Genomic DNA, 23,250 nt, shown 5'->3' on the forward strand with positions numbered 1-23,250 from the left:
ACACGGATGAGGCTGCACTGACCCTCCCCAGGGAGTCCACACGGCTGAGGCTGCACTGACCCTCCCCAATGAGTCGACATGGAGTAGGCTGCAGCGACCCTCCTCTGGGAGTCCACACGGATGAGGCGGCAGTGACCCTCCTCAGTGAGTCCACCCTGCTGGGGCGTCAGTGACCCTCTCCAGAGGGACTCCATGACTGTCTCTCTTCTGAGGGAGTTTGCTGTGTCACACCGCAGGGACGCCTTGTGCGCATGCGCCTCACTCTGAGACTGCGCATGCGCACCGCGCGTCATAGCAGGCAGTGACTGGAGGGTACTAGTTTGCGTCTAATGCGCGGCTTGTAACTTGAACGAGCGAACTCCCTCTGTCACCTTCAGATAAACTGTAAACCACAGACCGCCCCCACCGTCTGCGAGGGGGGTTACTCAGGCTTGCTGGGTTTGTGCCCGTGAAGTAGTCCGCGGAGGGATCCCGTGAGGCGCAGTGGCGGAAGGATCCCGCGCCTGTGACGACGCTCCTCCCGCCCTTTGTTCTGTGGCGCAGTTTTATTCGCTGAAGGAGCGGCGGCGACAGGAGCGAGGAGGCAGAGCTGACCTGAGGAGAGAGGCCGAGCCCGCACCCCGACACCGCGAACCAGGACCCCCGCCTCAGCCAGCAGCGCCCGACGGAAGCACACCGCGGCCGGTAGGTGCGGGGGGGCCTCGGGCCTGAGCGGGGGCGGCGGGCCTGGGAGGAGGAGGGGGCGCAGCGAGGGCTGGCGGCTGATCCGGGGGTGGCGAGTGTGGGGGGCCTTCACCGACGACTCTAATCTGCGGGTGGGGGGGGGGGCATACTCTGACTGGGCTCGGTGCGAAGGGGGGGGGTGGGCTCTTCCGCAGACTGGAACCAGGGAGGGGGTCGGGATGGTACCTTAATTCAGATGGGGTTCAGTGCCCGGCAGGGGAGTCGGTACCACAGTGCAGGTGCGGTGGGTTTAACCTAGTGCAGATAGGGTTCAGTGCCTGGAGAGGGGGTACCATAGTGTAGGTGGGTAACAGTGCAGGTGAGGTTCAGTGTCCGGAAGGGGGTGCCATAGTGTAGGTGGGGTTTGGGGGGGTACCATAGTGTAGGTGGGGTTTGGGGGGGTACCATAGTGTAGGTGCGGTTTGGGGGGGTACCATAGTGCAGGTGGGGTTGTGCTTTTGAGGGGGGGGGTGCCATAGTCCAGACAGGGTTCAGTGCCCAGAGGGGGGTGTTTATTTAAGTTTTATATAGCGCTAGCTTGACCCGTACGTATCGGGGCGCTTTACATACACACTGTAAAAACAAATGAAAATGTCATTACATGGTAGGCAATAAGGCAGCAAACAGGAGATTAAAAAAAAATACAGCATGAAAAATAAGGTCGTTAACAGCCCCGGCCACCAACTATCCTTGAATGTCAAGAGAGAGAGGAGTAAATTCAAATATCGAAGTCCAGGTTAGTTGACGTAGGTCATGAAAGTATGTAGAGGAGATGGCGTTTCAGGTCCCCTTTGAAACAGGAGAAGGAGGGGGGGGGGGTCGCATCTGAGCTCTCCAGAGAGCGTTGCCAGAGAACCATCGATGCGGGGTGGTTTTTTTTTTCTTTCCAGTTTTGGGGGCATAAGGAGTGAGTCGGAGCTTCTCAGTGATCTGGACTGACCTCTTCTTACCGGTTTGCTGACCAGGTAGTTGGGGCCGGAGTTGGAAGGGTTTTGTGTGTGATGCGGGCCAGCTTGTAAATACACCCCTCTTCCATGGGAAGCCAGTTGAGGGAGTACAGACCCGGAGTAATGTGTTCAAATGTTTTTACTCCAGATATGTTCAGCGCTGCCCTTAGAGGGGCTAGGTGAGCTTTTGGAGTCCCTCTTAGGATAATGTTCCCATAGTCGGTTTTAGAGAGAACTAGGGATTGAGCTACTGTCTTGCGGTCATCATGGGGAAGAAAAGTTTCCAATTTTTATAGGTGTTGGAGAGAGAAAAGAGCACTTTTTGCAGAATTTATTATGTGTAATGTAAATGTATAGGCATTTATATAGCGCACTACTTACCTGGTCCCAAGGCGCTTCGACCGCTACGAAACCCTCCCTGGCTTCCCTGAGAGATGGTCCCTTAATGGGTATCTCCAGGGTGAGACAAGGCATCCCCGGCGGTCTGGTGGGGCCGTTAGTGAAGATGAGGCAAGCTAGTGCCCAGAGTTGCCGAGTGTGATCGCTGATCAGAGTGGGCACCGAGGCGAGAGAATTATCGAGTCCGCTGACCCTGGTCCAGAAACCTGCCGCGCCGGGAATTGAACCCTGGTCCCGGGCCGCCCTCTGCTCTCGGGTCTGCCGCCTCTAACCAGTGAGCCACACCACTTCACTGGGATTCCATTGATAAGTTCTTGTCAAGCGTGATGCCTAGAGACTTAACAGAGTCCAATAGGACGAGAGGGCAGTTTAGGGCAACCAGATTCACTCTCTTTTTCACGTTGGCTGTGAGAGGCTCCATTAAGAGATTGAAGAGGGACTGGGAGAATATCGCGCCTGGCGGGGCCCGAAGTGTGACTTGTGTTGACTTCGAGAGACAGGAGTTGATTTTAATTTGTTGCGAGTGGGGTTGAAGGGAGGAGGTGAATCATTTTAGTACGGTGTCATTGATGCCGGAGCGATTCAACAAGGTGTCCAAAAGCGCTGGATGATTTACTGTGTTGAATGCTGCAGATAAGTCAAAAAGGAAGAGTAGGCAGGCATCACCTTAATCTAAAGCCTTGTGAATATCGTCTGAGACGTTTAGTTGCTACCATAGTTTAGGTGGGGTTCAGTGCCTGGGCTGGGTACAATAGTGCAGGTGGGGGATTGAACTACTGTCTTGCGGTCATCATGGGGAAGAAAAGTGCAGGTGGGGGTTCAGTGCTTGGGGGTGGTGGTGGTTATCATAGTGCAGGGTCCAGGGGGGTTCAGTACCTGGAGAGCGGGGCACCATAGTGCAGGTGGGGTTTGGGGGTGGGTAACCTAGTGCAGGTGGGGTATCAGTGCCTGTGGCGGGTTCAGTACCTGGATAGGGGGGGTACCATAGTTCAGGGGGTGGGTAGCCTAGTGCAGGTGGGGTTCAGTGCCTGGAAGTGGTTGGGTACCATGGTGCAGCTTGGTTCAGGGGGTGGGTACCATAGTGCAGTTTGGGTTCATTGCCTGGGGAGGGGGGGTTTAACATAGTGCAGTAGGGGTTCAGTGCCTGGGAAGTGATTGTGTACCATGGTGCAGGTGGGGTTCAGTGCCCAGAAGTAGTCTGTACAATAGTGCAGGTAGGATTCGGTGCCCAGAAGAGGGGGTTAACGTGGTGCAGTTGTGGTTCAGTGCCTGGGGTGGGTACCACACTGCGCGTGGGGTTCAGTGTTTGGAAGGGGTACCATAGTGCGGGGGGGTTCAGTGCCTGGGCAGGTGGTTACCATAGTGCAGGTGAGGTTCAATGTCTACTCAATTGCAACTTTCCAGAAGTCTTGCTCTACCTATGAGTGTCTTTATGATGGCAGTAACTATGCTTCATATTCTGATAGTTTTGTACTTTCACAGCTCTGCTATACCTGTTAATATAGATCAAGGTGTGCAGAAAAGGTTTGGGTTCAGCCAGAGTAGGTCACTGAGAAATGTACTTAACTAGAACAGTTTTTAACAAAAAAAACCTTTAAATGCACCTAAATACGATGACTTACTGTTGGCTGTTTTTCAGTTAATTGCTATTTTGTTTTTAATCCCTTTGCTGCTACCCCCTCCCTTAGTCCATTTTTTGGGGGGGGGGGGTATTTGGGGGTCTTCACACTGAGGACCCTGTAACTTTTTGTCCGCAAGGTATTCATAATCAATGGGTACTTTGCCATGGACTGGGCTCCATCCAGATGGGGGACACTGCCGTAGACTGGGTTAGGTGTGGGAGGGTACTCTGGGTTTGGAAGGGGGGCAGGGGGTCTGTGGCAGACTGTTCATTGTCTGGTGGGAGGGTATATTCTGCCGCAGACTGGCCTCGGTGCAGTCGGAAGACTGGGCTTTGGTGGGTGTATATTCTAGTGCAGAATAGGTTTTGTGATTTTGTACCACAGCTCCGACAACACCTAGGTAAACCTAGCAAACCTCTACACTTTTTTTTTAAACTAGACACCCAGGGCAATTGAGGATGGGGTGACGTGAGGATTTCGCCAGGTTCTGTTATCCAGAATCCCTTACGAACATCAAATTTTGTTTAAGAAAAAAAAAATCCCCTCACATCAGTGATGTAAATTTCTGGAATCAGCAGGGAGACTCAAACCTCCACCCACCCTGCATTCCCCAAATTCTCCCAATAAAAATGGTATCTCACTTGTGCGGGTAGGCCTAGAGCTTGTGATGGATAACACTCCAAAACGTACTGTGGATACTTTCAAATTTTCAATCACATAAAGACTGTGTAAAGCTTTTTTTTTTTTTGGGTCCTTGGCTTGAATAGCATTTAGGGAAATAAACCATACCCCCGGGGAGTCCAGGGAGGTGTCTTGCGTTGAGCTGCCTACAATTTCCTACCCAGAATCCCCTGCGAACCTCAAATTTGTCTAAAGAAATCACGTTTCCCACCCTATTCTTTGTGGGATCGCTGTGCTGACAAAAATTTAGCTGAAACTACATTTCTTAGTAGGGTCCCAGTGCCGTTTATACCATCCAGCGTTACCCTTGGTCTCTCGATTAAAAAATGGTACCTCATTTGTGTGGGTGTCCAATGCAGGGCAAACCTAAAACACAAATATATTGTGCTTAAAGCTCTGTGCTATCCCCTCCATATTTTTTTTTAATTATCTATCTCACGGGCCATTTGTGAGCCCAACTGCCAAAATATGCACTTTTTTTACACTTAACATGGCAACCTACAGAAAGGATTTGCACCAAATCACAAAACCCTATGTAGGCAGAAATCTAGCTACCTGACAGATTTGGTATAATTCCATTCAGCAGTTTTTGCTATAACCAGTCTTAAGTCTATGGATAATGCATGGCGATTTTGTATTTTGGGACAGCCCTTTTTCCTCTGCTCTTGCTTGATGGATTCACCCCCACCCCACGAAACTTACCAGGATGAGCTGATATGGATGTAGTTTTTGGGGGATAAGTTACCAAAACGCGCTTAGTCTGGAAAAGCGGCCCTAACTAGAATATTCTAGTGGCAACTGCCACTGGAAAGAAACCAGGGTTACAGGGACGTGTGAATGAAGTGTTTATATAGCGCTCGGCTACTCCATGTGTAGGTGCTCAGCATCATAGGTAGAAACTGAACAGCCTAGCCAGCAACTCCATTGCCTAGAGTCTAAAGGGGTATGTTTTCATTACTTCACGCTTGCTTTCTCTGTCTATTATGGTTAGGAAAATCTTTTTACAAAAAACTAAGGTTACAGGGGTGTTATAGCTGGGTTCTAATTTTACATTCAAAACCATGGAAATTCAGCTAATCTAGTTCTCAAGTAACTAATTTGTTCCTTAAAGGAACGACATCTTGCCCCCACTGTGCACAGGTGAAAAACTAGTAAGTTATAACTTTGCTGCCTACTCATGCACAACTTTGTACTGGTAGGATTTATGCTCTGTGCAGAATCTAATTATATTTTTTTCACTTAGGTTTTGTACTAACTATATTTTTTTCTTTCTTAAATAGAAAATGCAGATCTTTGTCAAGACTTTGACCGGCAAGACTATCACGCTTGAGGTGGAGCCCAGTGATACGATAGAGAATGTCAAAGCCAAAATCCAGGACAAAGAAGGTATCCCTCCAGATCAGCAGAGGTTGATCTTTGCTGGCAAGCAGCTGGAAGACGGGCGCACCTTATCAGACTACAACATCCAGAAGGAGTCCACCCTGCATTTGGTCCTACGGCTCAGAGGTGGTATGCAGATCTTTGTCAAGACTTTGACCGGCAAGACCATCACACTAGAAGTGGAGCCCAGTGATACGATTGAGAATGTCAAAGCCAAAATCCAGGACAAAGAAGGTATCCCTCCAGATCAGCAGAGGTTGATCTTTGCTGGCAAGCAGCTGGAAGACGGGCGCACCTTATCCGACTACAACATCCAGAAGGAGTCCACCCTGCATTTGGTCCTACGGCTCAGAGGTGGTATGCAGATCTTTGTCAAGACTTTGACCGGCAAGACCATCACACTAGAAGTGGAGCCCAGTGATACGATTGAGAATGTCAAAGCCAAAATCCAGGACAAAGAAGGTATCCCTCCAGATCAGCAGAGGTTGATCTTTGCTGGCAAGCAGCTGGAAGACGGGCGCACCTTATCCGACTACAACATCCAGAAGGAGTCCACCCTACATTTGGTCCTACGGCTCAGAGGTGGTATGCAGATCTTTGTCAAGACTTTGACCGGCAAGACCATCACACTAGAAGTGGAGCCCAGTGATACGATTGAGAATGTCAAAGCCAAAATCCAGGACAAAGAAGGTATCCCTCCAGATCAGCAGAGGTTGATCTTTGCTGGCAAGCAGCTGGAAGACGGGCGCACCTTATCCGACTACAACATCCAGAAGGAGTCCACCCTGCATTTGGTCCTACGGCTCAGAGGTGGTATGCAGATCTTTGTCAAGACTTTGACCGGCAAGACCATCACACTAGAAGTGGAGCCCAGTGATACGATTGAGAATGTCAAAGCCAAAATCCAGGACAAAGAAGGTATCCCTCCAGATCAGCAGAGGTTGATCTTTGCTGGCAAGCAGCTGGAAGACGGGCGCACCTTATCCGACTACAACATCCAGAAGGAGTCCACCCTGCATTTGGTCCTACGGCTCAGAGGTGGTATGCAGATCTTTGTCAAGACTTTGACCGGCAAAACCATCACACTAGAAGTGGAGCCCAGTGATACGATAGAGAATGTCAAAGCCAAAATCCAAGACAAAGAAGGTATCCCTCCAGATCAGCAGAGGTTGATCTTTGCTGGCAAGCAGCTGGAAGACGGGCGCACCTTATCCGACTACAACATCCAGAAGGAGTCCACCCTGCATTTGGTCCTACGGCTCAGAGGTGGTATGCAGATCTTTGTCAAGACTTTGACCGGCAAAACCATCACACTAGAAGTGGAGCCCAGTGATACGATTGAGAATGTCAAAGCCAAAATCCAGGACAAAGAAGGTATCCCTCCAGATCAGCAGAGGTTGATCTTTGCTGGCAAGCAGCTGGAAGACGGGCGCACCTTATCCGACTACAACATCCAGAAGGAGTCCACCCTGCATTTGGTCCTACGGCTCAGAGGTGGTATGCAGATCTTTGTCAAGACTTTGACCGGCAAGACCATCACACTAGAAGTGGAGCCCAGTGATACGATTGAGAATGTCAAAGCCAAAATCCAGGACAAAGAAGGTATCCCTCCAGATCAGCAGAGGTTGATCTTTGCTGGCAAGCAGCTGGAAGACGGGCGCACCTTATCCGACTACAACATCCAGAAGGAGTCCACCCTGCATTTGGTCCTACGGCTCAGAGGTGGTATGCAGATCTTTGTCAAGACTTTGACCGGCAAAACCATCACACTAGAAGTGGAGCCCAGTGATACGATAGAGAATGTCAAAGCCAAAATCCAAGACAAAGAAGGTATCCCTCCAGATCAGCAGAGGTTGATCTTTGCTGGCAAGCAGCTGGAAGACGGGCGCACCTTATCTGACTACAACATCCAGAAGGAGTCCACCCTGCATTTGGTCCTCCGGCTCAGAGGTGGTATGCAGATCTTTGTTAAGACTTTGACCGGCAAAACCATCACACTAGAAGTGGAGCCCAGTGATACGATTGAGAATGTCAAAGCCAAAATCCAGGACAAAGAAGGTATCCCTCCAGATCAGCAGAGGTTGATCTTTGCTGGCAAGCAGCTGGAAGACGGGCGCACCTTATCCGACTACAACATCCAGAAGGAGTCCACCCTGCATTTGGTCCTACGGCTCAGAGGTGGTATGCAGATCTTTGTCAAGACTTTGACCGGCAAAACCATCACACTAGAAGTGGAGCCCAGTGATACGATAGAGAATGTCAAAGCCAAAATCCAAGACAAAGAAGGTATCCCTCCAGATCAGCAGAGGTTGATCTTTGCTGGCAAGCAGCTGGAAGATGGGCGCACCTTATCCGACTACAACATCCAGAAGGAGTCCACTCTGCATTTGGTCTTGCGTTTAAGGGGAGGTTAATCAGGCTTTACTGTAAGCTGTGTAATCATTTTAGGTATTAATTTGCGCCATTTCTGCACTTTTGTTTCAATAAAGTTGTTGGATTCACAGAACAAGCCTCTTATTGCATGCTTCATTTATGTTTTTTTTTTTTTTTAAGTTGTAACCCCCAATGTGTTGGATGGGATGGCCTTGGTCTGTGACTATTTGTTTTTGAGTCTAAACTAGAACACCTGTAAAGTGTGCAGCCGCAGCCAAAGAGGTGTCCTGATGCTAGCTACTTAATAGAGACAGGATTAATCAACTCAAGAATATTTAGCCTATAGATCAAAGAGACCTTCAAATGATTGCGTAAAATGTATTCGGTTGGCAGTCGAAGAGATGAAGGCTGAGTTCTATAGTTTCATGGTTGGGACGGAGAAGGACCAACCTCCTCTTGCCCTGTGGACTCTTGGAACACACAGTGATCTCTTCTGTTGGTAGGGATTCCGTCTTCTCAAGTAAATAAAATATAATTTAAAGCTGATTTGGGCAAGCTGTGCAATAAGGATGTCACGCTGCTGCCGTATTGGATCTTGCACTGCGTGCCCCTCCAGAGAAAAGTAAAAAAAAAACGTTGTTATAAATATCAAGCTTGGTGAGCTGCATTTAAAAAAAAAAAAAAAAAAAAAAAGTTTTGAAGGTCTTTAGGCGAGCTGTGCTTTAAGTCTTGTGCCTGCCATATGTGCTGCATAAAGAAATATTAAAGGGTTGTGATAACCGACTCTTCAAGAAAGGTGCGCAGCCGCCATTAGTGAAGCTCCAACGTGGCATGCCAGTGTGCTCCAAAAAGAAAATGGTGTTCATAAATGGTAAATACCAGATCCTGAGTAACACATGTAAAGGGATAGTCCTCATAGGAAGGTTCAACAGGAGAAACGGTGGTACTAAAGAGGGACTATAAAAAAGATTTAAGTAACAAAATCATTTGGAAAAGGCAGTCAAAGGAGGCAATTAAACATGGGCAAGCTTACTGCCCATATCCTGTATACAGCATGTATTACGACCACACAAAGCGCTGCCTAGGTGAGACCTAAATAAGAGTACCTCTATTTTGTCAGTTGAATTTGAGGCAGCCTGCATTTATCCATTTGCCTTTAGGCAGCCTTTGAAAGCCGATGTTGCCTTCTGGAATGAGAGCACCAGCTGCATGTCAGAGTATGAGAACTCACACCCCAAGCCCCCACCAGTTTAGCCAAAGGTGCTAAATAGATATTGGGATGAGGAAGGCTCAACTGTTCCACTCAAATCTGTTCAGGTAGGGGGACTGAGCTTTCAACAACCACGGTGTTGAAGAATCCTAGGGCAAATGTTGTGGAAGCTGTTCCTTAATTGAAGGAAGCCTTTTACATGTGTAACTAAAAGCATATGGATAACTTTTTCTCTAATAACAATAAAGATGCAGCAAAGTTAAAGGATTTGTAATTATTTTGCATCACACTTCCAAAGCAATCTGCCTTTTGGTAAACTGGCACTGTAATGGAGACCACATTCATTTGTGTGTTTACTTGTATAAATGCAAGACTTAATTGGTGCTTAAAGCCACACAGTCTTAACTAATGTAGACAGCTCTTGCATTTTCAGTCCTAACACTTGGGTTTACTGTTGTAACAAGCCGTGGCTGTTTAGTTCTTAAATTCAAAACTGGTGACAATATGAGGGCTTCCACAGCTTTTGATGCAAGTAATTACAATTGTGGTTACAGTCCTGAATTGCTACAGCCCTTTTGAGTTACAAAAGAGAAAATACAAAAAATGTGATGTTTGAAAGCATAATTATTTCAAAGGACAGGCGTATTATAGTTCCCCTCAGGATATTTTATGGAGTGTAAGTTGAAAATACCATAGTTTGCTCACCACAGTGTTTAGAACGTAAAATTAAACAATGTGCTTGCGGCACAAGGCATTCAGTCACCTTGCACCATGATTTGCTCACAGCACTTTTCTTTACAAATTCTATTCGGAGACCAAAATCATGCAAGGAAAGGGGCTACACAAAGTAATCTCTGAAAAGTGTTCGGGTACATTTATAAAAATATTATTAAATACATAAGAGTATCAATCTTGATAATGAGGAAGCAGGCGCTCACAGTCCTGTTAACCTGGGCATCAAAAGTAGATGTGTTATCAAGAATCACTCTTAGATTCTTTGCGGCAGTGACTTTGATGGGATAGGGGCTACAAGTATTAGTCTATCTACACTCAACCACACTGAGTTCTGAGCCCTAAAGACAAATCTTTTTTGCGTTCAGTTTCAGCCAGTTTACCTTCATCCACAGGCTTATTTCTGTCAGACTTGAACTGGTCTTCCCTGAAAAGCAATGGTTTAATCAATTTTGCCACGGGAGCCACATAAAGATTAAACATTGTGGGACTTGGGGAGGACCCCTGTGGGACTTCACAAGGCGCTCGAAAAGCTCTGCCATATAGTCCCCAGAGCTACTTGTTTTGGTCTACTAATTGGAAAAGATCCAATGAGCTCCAAAGACTTCACTCAGACTTGCTTGATGCAATCTTTGCACCAAGTAGCATGCAGACATTGTATGGAAAGCCGCTGACTGATTCAGCATTACCAAGTTAGCTCCTTGAACCACCTGGCGATATATGGAATCGGTCACTGTGACTACTGCTGATTCTGTGCTGTAACCCATTCTGTGATGGATCCAGAAGATCTTGGCTGACTATATACGTAGCTAATTCTTGATTAATGTATTTTCCAATATTTTTTTGTTTGTTGTTGGTGCAGGCAGTAGAGGTTGGATGAATATTTTTAAGTTCCCAAGAATCCCCATTTGGTTTCTCTTTTAAGAGGAATAACTATAGCCTCCTTTTGTTTCTCGAAACACTCCCGCTTTAAGGACCCTATTGTAGACATTTTCCAGAAAAAAAACTGCAATTGGGTCCTGTATTCCTAGGAGGACATGGGTCATCTGGCGAGGCTGAAGTTGTAAGCAAAAAAAAAAATCCTATTTTCGCTGAGGGGAAACAGCGTTGCATCAAAATAAGTGAAAGTCTACCCTCTATCACAATTCAAGAAGATCTTTAAAATCTTTGAAGTGGATAGCGATGCTATTACAGATGCTTTAAGAATTCTCACTTGCTGCACTGGGGGAGCGGGCAGAACTTTGACTTAACTTGAAAAGTTCCTGGGCGGGTGTTGGTGGCCGATATAATTAGGCTAGTAAACTAAGCTGACTTGGTGGATCATTTTTCTTTTCTACAAAGATGGATTTTGTCCTCCAGCTCTGTGCTTGTCTCTTGACCCTGCAGTCTGAGGGCTTTTTAGTTCCTTGGAGAACCACGGTGAAGATGCTTTGGTCTTATTTTTGTTGTGGGCAACCTTTTCCTTATCCAAATATGTCATCTGCTCTTGAGAATTTACATTTCCCACTTGGGTCTTACTGAGGACCAATTCCAAATATGGAAGTTTTGACTCACTTTCTATAAGTTAGTTTTCCTCTGACTTTGGTCTGTGACCTTCTGTCTACAAATTTCCAATGTTACCAGAAGATGGTCAGTTCAACATACAGGGAAAATAACTCCAACCAACGTGAACAAGTGATTGGTAAAAATACAGTTCAGCGTATGAGATGGGGAGTGAACCAATTGAAAGAATCCAAAGTTAGTCATAAGTTCCAAGAAAATAGCAGTATCATTGTACCCCTTGTTTTCGAGATGAAAATTAAAGTTGCCCAATAGGTGAAATTGGAGCTAGCAATAAAAGCTTCCAGTGATTGATTCAGTTCTGGATAAACAAGTACACGAGACTGGTGGGTGGTAAACAAGTAGCTCTGACTAGATTTATTGTTGTCTTTTAATCTAGAAAGCACTGCCACATGTAACAAGAAATGATGTGCATCACTTGTGCAAATTACCTTTACTGTGTGGTAGAACAAGATTTCTTGACTCACTTTTCAGCATGGACCTTTGACCAAATCCACTGGCATTAGTTAATCTCTTGCAGGGGAGATTAATTAGGAAATCGTACACCATCTCATGAGTAAGACGACAAAGGTACATCTTTCTTACACAATAACAAATTTCACCAGAGATCTTATCTGACAGTATTCTTAAAATACCTTCTCAAAGCCGCCCTTCTATGAAAAACTCCTAAGATGTCTTGCATGTGTAAGACGGAGAATGTAGAGTTTTTTCATGGAAGGAGAGCATCCAGGCGGAGGAGGTGGCAGCTACGCAGGTAAGTGCCTTTTACATTAAAAAAAACTTAATTAAACCTTTTAAATATTTTAATTAATTTGGGTGTCTGGACGGGCTGGCTAACTGCTCTGCCACAGAGGGGAGTTTTGCTTAAACTATGCGTTTGCAACAGGGCGTAGAGTAGGCAAAATCCGCAACCTCCGCTGGTGGCACAGTTACCTGCCTGTGCTTAATTAGTATATTTAAAACTGGTAATCACGGCTTCAAATATACACCATAGTGCTCATAGTTGCGCCCCCTCAGAACAAAGTTGTGATAATTATAGGATGAAAGGTTAACACTGCTTGAAGACCTATGTTGCTAGCTCAGAAAATTATAGCTAAAACCCATTACAGCAAAGGGTGTGCTGTGCTGAGGTATACTCCACAGCAATTTTGTACACTAAGGCAATAGAATTGTGGGCCAGTAAGGGTGACCATGTTTGGTGATGGCCAAATGAAACATCTCCCGGGGTCACAATACACCGGAAAGCACAAAAATGGGCCACCACTTTATTTCAAAAGACAATCTGGTATGTGTGAAACAAGTTCCTTAATTCGACTTCTATGGAGGCTAGACATGTTTAAAAGTGGCCATACAGGTCGGACTAAAGAAGGTCCCTGCATCTCACCTTCTGTGGGCTATTGAGTCTGTAAAAGTAACCCATGACTCCGCTGCATCAGAGTATAGAGTATGTATTGGGGGCTACCACATCAAAACGGGCCCAAATGCAGGGTAAAATCATACAAATTACTCTGAAAAATCAGTCCACTTTGAATTTGCTGGGGTGGGGGCAAGACAGACTTCAAGAAAACCTTTTAATTTAGAACATAAACAAACATCCTCTTTAGGGCAGTACTGCAGCATCTACTAGTTTGATCTTGTTTTATAAATTACAGTGTTCTGACTGACTGAAATCGCTGGTTCTCTTCCAGGGGATCCCCATCAGTAGTCCTAATCACTGAATATTCCTGCCCTGTGCAGGGACCCTGTGGTACATTAAAATATATATACACACCTACATATTTCATTTTTCCACAAGTCAATGAAGCCTGCAAGGCTAACCAATGTTTCAGTAATCTGCTTTTTCTTTAATATACATATACTCTTTTTAATTCTTGAATACAGCCATATAAAAATGAAATAAAAACTGGAGTACAAAGAGACAGAACTCTTTAATGAACTGCAGAAGTTGTGATGTAACATGACTGGCATTGTTAGCACAAAGTTCTTTCTTTGGAACACACAGACTATGAAATGGACAGAATTAAGATCAAGCTTGATACTCTAAGAAGGTATAGGAGTTCTATCATATTTACAAGCCATACGATCGCAGGCCATTTCATCAGAGGGTTCAAACCCTTAAATGAGCTCAAAGGTAACATCAGCCCAGAGCACATTACCATGGGTTGTCCTCTTTCTTTATAAGAGGTGCCCCACACCAGTTCTCTTCCCTTGCAAAGACTCACTGAAAGCAATGAGCAGTTTCTTTCCCTGTTGCTGTTACCCACTCTAGTGGGTGAAAGTATCTCCAATTGTCTGCAAGAGTGGCACAGTATCCCAAGATCAATTGGTATAGAGTATGCTTCAGAATAGGTACACTATCCGCCTACAGCGATACCCTCCAGAAGAAAACACATGCCACCACCTACAACTACTGCAGCAATAAGTAGCCACTCTTACAAAGCTCTGCCATAGAGGAAGTGCTTTCCTCTTAACAAGGGAAAGGAATATAATCCAGGTGCTTTCTGGTACAAAAGAAAGGCCATAAATCAAGATTTCATACCTCTATTAGATCTATGCATTCTGAACAAGTCCAACCGTAGATCAAAATTTAGCATGATGGCTCTCTGTCAAATATATCCTCACTTCCAGCAAGGTGACTGGATGTGCTCGATTAAATCTGCAGGATGTGTATTTCCATGTACCAGTCTGCTCATGCTCCCAAAAGTTCCTGCACTTCATGGCAGGGGCCAAACATTACCAGTACAAAGTCCTCCCTTTTGGATTGAAATTGGCCCCTCAAGTGTTTTAATAAATGCCTGGCAGTAGTAGCAGCTGCTTTGCGCCACCAGGGACTGTTCATTTACCCTTACCTCAATGTCTGGCTCCAGAAGAGTTCATCTCTCCAATGTGTAAAGACCCAATACCTGACCTGGCTAATGTTTCTACAGCGGCTGGGCCTTCTTGTCAGCTTGGCAAAGTCAGTTCATCATCCTACTCCAAGAATACACTCTGGGTGCAACACTAGACTCAATACAGGTGAAGTGTATCTTTTGGAGGGGAGACTATCATCCATCACTCTGAAGTGCAACCAGCTTCTCTACACTCTTCAACCTTCGGTCCGGCCGGTGGATTTGTCACAAAAATCTCTTGTTAGGAGTCCCATTCCATCAGACTCCTCCAAAGCAGTCTCTGATCACGGATGCTTCCCTCCAGATGAGCTTTCTTGAAACTCCAGGTCTGTGGTTGACCAAAGAACAGGCCTATCGCATCAATAAGTTGGAGGTATGGGCCCTGCATCTAGCCCTCAAGGCCTTCTACCCCACCATCCAAACCACCTCCATATTAGTCCAGATGGACAACATGACCAAAATGTACTATCTAAACAAGCAGCAACGGACCTGATCTGGCCACCTATCCGTGGAGGCTCAGGCGGTCTGGCATTGGCTTCTTGCCAGACAACTTTCAACTACAGCAGTTCACTTGCCAGGAGCACAAAACGCTCAAACGGATTCCCTAAGTTGTCATTTCGAAGATCAGCAAGACTTCCCAGTGGCGCCTAAGAAGGCAACCCGCAGCACGGGAAGCCCCCATTTGGTGATTCGCTTTTCTTCAGCCTAGAGTTGTAGGGGGAGAGGAGCACATGACTACCTGTCCTAACCCCCCTTTTGGCTGTTGCCGCCACCACCACCGTCGCGCAGTCACTTCCCGGAGGTGCTTAAGAAGGAGAGTGGGCTCCCGCAGCGAGGAACGTGCCCGGGCCAAGGGCAGGCCCATCAGCGACCGAAGGGGGCAGGGCTGGGCCAGACACTGGCCGTTTTTGATCAAAACTTGTAAAGATTATTTCAACGTCTTGAAGTCTAAGTCCCGGTTTGACATTCATCCAAAAGTAGCAAGGTAACTTTTAATAACTTTGTTTCTTTGAGCTTTCAAGTACCCCCACAAAAGACTTTGAACAGAGACAGTGGACCTTTGGTGACAAACGCTGATATGGGCAAAAGGAAAACACTCGCTACACAGGGGGGTTTTCAGGGGGGGGGATGCATGGTGGGTAAAATCGATTTCATTACAAGACCGGAGGCTACATTATGCATACATCTTTAATGCAGATCCCAGCAGCCGCATCACAATATAACAGTTCCAAAACAGAACAAAGGCAACAGCTAAGAGCCATGAGCCAACAACACACAGCCTCTTTTAAATGCGGCTCCCAAGCAGATAAGTCTTACTTTAGCTTGTCTCTGTCTTATCTCTCTTTAGACTTTAGACTTGTAATTTTTATTATATTACTGTTAATATATCGCTATGCTGTTGTATTTAACTGTTTTAGTTAGCTACTGTTATTAGCTGCCCCCTTTTGGCATGGTGTGCTGATAGCGTGGTACTTTCCTTTCCCCGCAATCCCTCACACCCTTTCCCACCAATTTCCAATCTATGGAAATTCCCCCTCTCGCGACCTCCCGGCCCCTCCTCCTCGAGTGTGTGTGGCGCCGGTCGCGTTGCGTGAGACCTTCGTTCAGAGCCTTTTTATGTAGACTCTCCGTATCTTTGACTCACCCTTAACGTGCCTCGCACGTCCCCTCTGGCGATGACCATCGTTTTCTTAAGTGTCCTTAATTGTTATCCCCGTAGTTCATTTTTTCCGTAGTTGTTCACTCGCTTTTCAGAGTCTCTCGCGCTCTTAACGAGAGACTCGGAGCCTTAGAGGAATGACCCTTGGCAACCGCGACGCCACGTAGTCGCGTTGCCAAGGGCATTTTCTTGGAAATGCTCTGCTCCGTGTTCTTGGAGTTTCCTTGGCAACCCCTCGTCTCCGCATTTCGCTCGTTAGCACGAGTGACGGTTTGTCTGTCAGTGAACTTCACCTTCTCCTCAAATACTTAGCCAAACAGTATATTTGGATTACTGTACCTGACTCCCCCTTTTCTGTGGATCTTACTCATTGTGACTCAGTCAAGCACACTTCTTGTGGGTTATTTGCCTACATATATCTAGCCCTGTTACTGGAAACCATATTACTCCTGTTTGGACCATATTATCTTTTAGCCTCATGTCTAGCTCAGGCTCAGAAGAGGCTTCCCCCCCCCCCCCCCCCCCCCCCCCCCCCCCGGGCCGGAAGACGAGGCCAACCTTCCGGCCGCTACTTCCAGAGGCCCAACTTCAGATCACGTGGAACTGGCAGAGGATACCAGCAATTTCAGCAGTACCAACAATACTCAAGCCCGCAATTCTACCCCCAGAGAGGTAGGGGACAACGCGGCAGAGGCTTCAGATCTCGTGGATCGAGCGTCCAGAATAATCCCTCAGGTGAGTGCTCCCCCCCTCCCTTCCCTTTCTTTCCCCTTAAAGGTAGGGGGCAGACTGAAATATTTCTTAAAAAATTGGGAATGCATCACTCAAGATGCGTGGGTTCTGAGCACCGTGAAAGGTTTTACAATAGATTTCGAGTCCGAACCCGTCCAGACTTCACTCCAGATGAGTATCCCCATGTGCCCGGCTCAACAAGGCATCATCGAAGAGGAAATCTCTTCAATGATTCAGAAAGGTGCAATATTGGAGGTTCCCGTGGATCTCATGGGTTTCGTAAGCAACCTTTTTTTAGTCGAAAAAAAGGACAAGGGTTGGAGGCCGGTCATAAATCTCCGCCAAGTGAACAGATTCATCTCTTACAGACATTTCAAGATGGAGGGCATTCACCTCCTGAGGGACCTTCTTCTGGAAGGGGACTGGTTAGTCAAGCTAGACCTCAAAGACGCCTATTTTACCATTCCCATGGCCAAGATTCATCAGCGTTTCCTCCAGTTTCTCTGGAAGGATCGCTTATACCAGTTTCAAGCTCTACCCTTTGGTCTTTCTTCCGCACCATGGTGCTTCACCAAGGTTATGAGGGCCGTTGTGTCTCACCTAAGATCAAGAGGCGTTCGTCTCATTATCTACCTGGACGATATCCTCATTATGGCGTAGGAAAAAGTGCATTTAATTCAGGACCTGGATTTTTCTATGAAACTCATAGAAAGCCTAGGCTTCATCATAAACAAGGAGAAATCTTCTCTGACTCCCTCAAAATCAATAGAGTTTCTGGGCTTCACAGTTGACACCTCTCGTTGCCTCCTCCTTCTTCCCTCCAAGAAAATCTCAAAGATAAAGAAGCAAATAAAGCATGCTTTAAGCCGTCAGAATCTCTCCCTCAGGGACCTGGCCAGACTCCTGGGCCTTCTTTCATCTTCAATTCAAGCAATATTTCCAGGCCCACTCAACTATCGGGCTCTTCAGAGGGTCAAGGCAAGAGCCCTGAGATCAGGTCTCTGGTATGGGGACCTTGTTACTCTAGATTCGGATTCTCGCTCAGAATTGCTTTGGTGGCTGAACAACCTGGAGGCATGGAACGGGAAAGCCATTTTTGGCTCCTCCCCGGATTTCGTCCTGGAATCGGATGCCAGCCTGCATGGCTGGGGTGCTTGCCTCTTGAATCAAAACACAGGAGGTCTTTGGTCTCAGGAGGAATCTCTCCACCACATAAATTTCCTGGAATTGACCGCCGGTCTTTATGCTCTTATGAGCTTCAGGAATTCTCTCCAGGGGAGGTCTGTCCTTTTGAAGATGGACAACATGTCAGCGGTGGCCTATATCAATCGCCTTGGAGGCACGAAGTCTGCAGACCTCTCGGACCTAGCCAAGAAGCTTTGGATGTTCTGCCTAGCGCACAAGATTGCTCTGAGAGCAGAATACCTTCCAGGTGCTTCCAACTCCTCCGTGGACTGGAACTCACGTTTCCTTGTGGATTTCAGCGACTGGAAGCTGAATCCTTGCGTCTTCAGGACCCTGAATCAGATCTGGGGCCCTCTAGAGGTGGATCTTTTTGCAAGCAGACTCACCTCCCAGCTTCCGGATTATTTCAGCTGGATGCCTGACCCGGGTGCTCGGGCATTCAACTCCTTCCTCCAACATTGGGGCAATCTCCGGGGTTATGCCTTCCCTCCTTTTTCGATGATTCAGCGAGTACTTCAGAAGGTGAGACACGACAAGTGTCTCCTCCTTTTAATAACTCCTTTCTGGCCCTCCCAGGCCTGGTTTCCCACTGCCCTGGAATTGACTTGCAGCGTTCCCTTCCTGATCCCTTCACTGGAGGATCTCCTCGCAGACTCGGACGGTCGCATTCACCCTCTTATCCTCAATCGGAGTTTATCCCTTCTTGCCTGGAAGGTGTCAGGAGATCTAACGAAATCTCAGGCCTTTCGGACTCAGCTTCAATCCTCCTCAGGGAGTCTTGGGCCCCAGGCACCCACTCCACTGGAGTCAAGCTAGCCGGGCTGATGAGAGGTGTTACCTCGAAACCGGTCCGGTCCTCGGATGCTTGATTCCGTTCTGGGAAGGACATGGCTTTTGTAGTTCGGACTGGACTGTTCCCATGAGGCTCAGGGTCAGAGCTGATTTGCATATCGCCATTGTCTAACCCAGGGTGGTGTGGAGTGCAAAATAACGATGGATTTAGGCCCAGATCCTTGGACTGGGGTGAGTGTGTGACATTGATCCACATTCTGTCCATCACTTTTTGTGTTTGCAATTTCCGCCCTAAGTGCGCTGGGGATGCCCAGACGTGGGTCCCAGGCACTCCACACCACTGGAGTCAAGCTAGCCGGGCTGATGAGAGGTGTTACCTCGAAACCGGTCCGGTCCTCGGATGCTTGATTCCGTTCTGGGAAGGACATTGCTTTTGTAGTTCGGACTGGACTGTTCCCATGAGGCTCAGGGTCAGAGCTGATTTGCATATCGCCATTGTCTAACCCAGGGTGGTGTGGAGTGCAAAATAACGATGGATTTAGGCCCAGATCCTTGGACTGGGGTGAGTGTGTGACATTGATCCACATTCTGTCCATCACTTGTTGTGTTTGCAGTATGTATCATCTGACATTATAATGGCCAGAAGAGTGGGGTGGATAGGCCAACAAACTAAAAAGATCGGTGAAGGAGATTGCTTACTTGTTAATTTTAAGGACCCAGAGAAAGCTAAGACCTTGATAGACCGTGCATACCAGAATAATTTACATTCTCAAATAAGTGTAGTTCCTTTACAATAATTCTACCCCCAAAGACAGCCTGGAAGTGTTATGCAAGGGCAATGGCAAATACCACGAAAGTCAGGGAACCTGGTGGTTATAAGTAAGATAGGAAATAATTTGCCAATGTGTAATAGATTTCAAGCTTTGGCAGACTGCCAAAACTTAGATGAAAATTACTATCTGAAAGAGACACGTTAGTGATAGATTCCTTACCTTAGAATATCCCCAGGCGTCAGACTGGATCTGGAACTTTTTTGCGTAGCAGTACCCTTGCGCGTCGGTAGGCGCCGTCTGCGGCTCCGCGTCCGTCGTCTGCGTCGTTGGAGTACTTAGACGCCGCCTCCGTGTGCTGACGTCAGTTCTTCTTTTTTTCCGCGCCAGCAGCGCAGATCCGGAAAAAGTGGTACCGTAGTCGCTTTTTGACTAAACTTTTTTGAGATCTTTTTGATCATTCTTAGAGTCTTCGGCTCCGATCGGTGCAGGTAGGGATGCCAGGTTTCAAGCCTTGTGGGGACTGCGACCGGCTGATGTCGGTCACCGACCCTCACCGTCGGTGCCTCCACTGTCTCGGCGTCTATCACGACGACAAGGCCTGCTCCGACTGTCGGGCCTTAACCTCGAAAGCGGCTTGAGCTCCGGCAGTCAGCCCCGTGCCGTGAGCGGTCCCGGTTAGGCCGGAGGTCGAGAGACCGGTTGCGGGGGCGAAGCCATCACCGCTCCGGAAGTCGACATCACTCCTCAGGTTCGAAGTCGTCGTCAGGTTAGCACAAGAAGTCGAAGAGATGTCATCGCTCTTCCGACTCCCCCCTCCCCCCCCCCCCCGATGCTCGCACGATGCGGCCGGGGTTTCGGGTGAATCCGCCCACGCAGCTCCGTCGGACAACACCACCGCCATGTGGTACTGCAACAAACAGGGCGGGGTGGAGTCGTGGACACTATGCCAGGCGGCTCTGCGCCTCTGGCAATGGCTGGAACATCAGGGCGTGACCCTGGTGGTTCAACACCTGGCAGGTTCTCTGAACGCCAGGGCGGACGAACTCAGCCGTTGGTGCATGATGAATCACGAATGGCGTCTGAACTCGGACGTGGTGCAAGGCCTCTTTCAGCAGTGGGGAGAGCCTTGGTTAGATTTATTCACCGCAGAAGAGAACGCGCAACGTCATCAGTTCTGCGCGTTGGAATTTCTAAGGCGGCACTCGCTCGGAGACGCTTTTCGTCGTGAGTGGAGTTGCGGTCTGTTGTACGCCTTTCCGCCTATACCACTTCTGCCCAGAGTGTTGAAGAAGATCAAACGCGACCGGGTGCAAGTCATCCTTGTGGCTCCGGACTGGGCACGAAGCTACTGGTATCCCGAGCTACTCAGTATGTCAGTCGGTCCCCCGGTTCGTCTGCTCTTCAGGAGGACCTTCTGTCGCAGCAGCAGGGGACGGTCATCCACCCGAACCTGTCCAGTCTCCACCTCCATGCTTGGAGATTGAGCGGCGACAGTTGAGGCCATTTGACTTGCCTCCTGAAGTCTGTAATATCATTCTGGCGGCCATGCGGCCCTCCACTAAGTCGGTATATGCCTGCAGGTGGAACAGATTTGTGGCATGGTGCACAGCAAAGGCTTTGGATCCTCTCTCTGCCCCTCTTTCTGAGGTTCTTCTCTTCCTTCTTTCTCTTGCCCAGCAGGGCTCTGCTCTGGGCACTATCAAGGGCTACCTTTCTGCCCTTTCAGCCTTTCTAAGGCTGCCTGATCAACCATCTTTGTTCAAGTCCCCTATTGTAAATCGTTTTCTGAAGGGCATCACACACACGTTTCCACCTGTTCCCTTCGTGATGCCTCAGTGGGACTTGAACCTGATTCTTACTATTCTGATGTGCGCTCCCTTCGTGCCACTTCACGGCTCTCCTATCCGCCTTCTTACTCTGTAGACTGCTTTCCTGGTTGCAATCACCTCTGCCAGGAGGGTGAGTGAGCTCCAGGCTCTATCCTCTAAACCTCCTTTCCTTTCTGTCGATCCGGACAAGGTTGTGTTGCGGACAAAACCCTCTTTTCTGCCCAAGGTAGTCACAGCCTTCCACATCGGGCAGCCCATCACCTTGCCCACATTCTTCCCGCCTCCGCATCACTCGAAAGAGGAAGAGAGGCTCCACTGTCTGGACCCAAAACATGCGCTCTCATACTATCTGGATCGCACACGCCAGTTCCGGGTGGATGACCAACTCTTTGTTGGTTACGTGGGTGCTAAGAAAGGATGGGCGGTGCACAAACGCCCCTTGCAGGACATTTGTCAGGCAGCTACGTGGGCCTCGCGGCACACGTTCGCAAGACACTACTGCCTGGACAGCCAAGTCCGGAGGGATGGCTTCTTTGGCCGTTCTGTCCTGATTATTGGTTCGCAGACCCACCACCGGGGTTGGTATTGCTGGGGTATCTATTCTAAGGTAAGAAATCTATCACTAACGTGTCTCTTTCAGATGCACAAGTTACTACTTGTGTAACAATATATCTGTAAGAGACATTAGTTAGTGATAGATTCCTTAATAACCAGACCCATCCTCCCCGTTCTGCGAACCGATATCTAGGGTTACGGTCATCCCCTTTCAGGGCCCTAGTTTCAATGGCACCAGTGTTGGTTTTTGACATGGCTCTGCGTTTTTGGCGCAGAAAAGCTGTGTCTAAGAACTGACGTCAGCACGCGGAGGCGGCGTCTAAGTACTCAGACAACGTCATCACGGCGCCCACAACGCCGACGACGGACGCGGAGCCGCAGGCGACGCCTACCGACGCGCAAGGGTACTGCTACGCAAACAAATTCCGGATCCAGTCTGACGCCTGGGTATATTCTAAGGTAAGAAATCTATCACTAACTAATGCCTCTTACAGATATATCGTTACACAATTAGTAACTTGTGCGACTAGAGCGAGGTGATAAATCTGAACAGGGTTACTCCCCACTTAACAGGACCCCAAACGCACAAACAACAGCGCATGAGGTTCATGTTGAAATAACCACTGCAGTCCCAGAATTACTCCAGATCCAAAATACCACGGGAGCCAAGTATGGAAAAGCTCTTTCATGGAACATAGTGGGTATAAGGGATAAAAGAGGGAATTTATGCTGGTAAAATTTTCCTACATCAAATCATATCATCGCCCTCCAGGAAACTTGGGAAGCAAACAATTGTTTTTAATTAGACGGTTTAACCTTTTTTCATAAATGTGCCACTCCTTCAAACATGGGCAGAGCGAGAGGAGGTTTACTGTTAATGTTTTCACTGAAACTTTCTTGTAAGACCTGTTTGGTTGAATGTAATTCTTAGAATGTTTTGGCAGTGGAACTGGCTTTTAAGGATCGGCCCACTGTGTCAGTGATACAATGTTATAATTATTTTACCAGAGGGCACGAGCTGGAAAATTTGCAAGATTTAAAAAACTTCCTGGAATACTATGAAGAGTCTAAGTCAGCTTATTTTGAAATAATAATTTTTGAGGATTTTAATATTCACCAATGTCATTTAAACTGTTTTTCAAACCAGGATCAGGGGAATTTTAATTATCATTAGACCATTTTGAGCATACATCTTTACATAATCTTGAG

The 23,250-nt window shown here is 47.5% G+C and overlaps 1 protein-coding gene across 2 annotated transcripts; it reads left to right on the forward strand.

The window, feature by feature from the left end:
* The first annotated feature begins 571 nt into the window (after window positions 1–571).
* Window positions 572–8,261, forward strand: UBC (ubiquitin C). 2 transcript variants are annotated; one of them, XM_086942686.1, is made up of 2 exons: window positions 572–688; window positions 5,653–8,261. In XM_086942686.1, exon 2 carries the CDS (start codon window positions 5,656–5,658, stop codon window positions 8,164–8,166), a length of 2,511 nt encoding a protein of 836 aa, XP_086798812.1. In that variant the 5' UTR covers window positions 572–688; window positions 5,653–5,655; the 3' UTR covers window positions 8,167–8,261. The 2 variants fall into 2 exon arrangements, with proteins under 2 accessions (XP_086798812.1, XP_086798811.1); XM_086942685.1 differs by having other exon boundaries at window positions 572–684.
* The last annotated feature ends 14,989 nt before the right edge of the window (window positions 8,262–23,250 follow it).

Source organism: Lissotriton vulgaris, chromosome 11 (genome assembly GCF_964263255.1).
Source record: "Lissotriton vulgaris chromosome 11, aLisVul1.2, whole genome shotgun sequence".
Lineage (NCBI taxonomy): Eukaryota > Metazoa > Chordata > Amphibia > Caudata > Salamandridae > Lissotriton > Lissotriton vulgaris.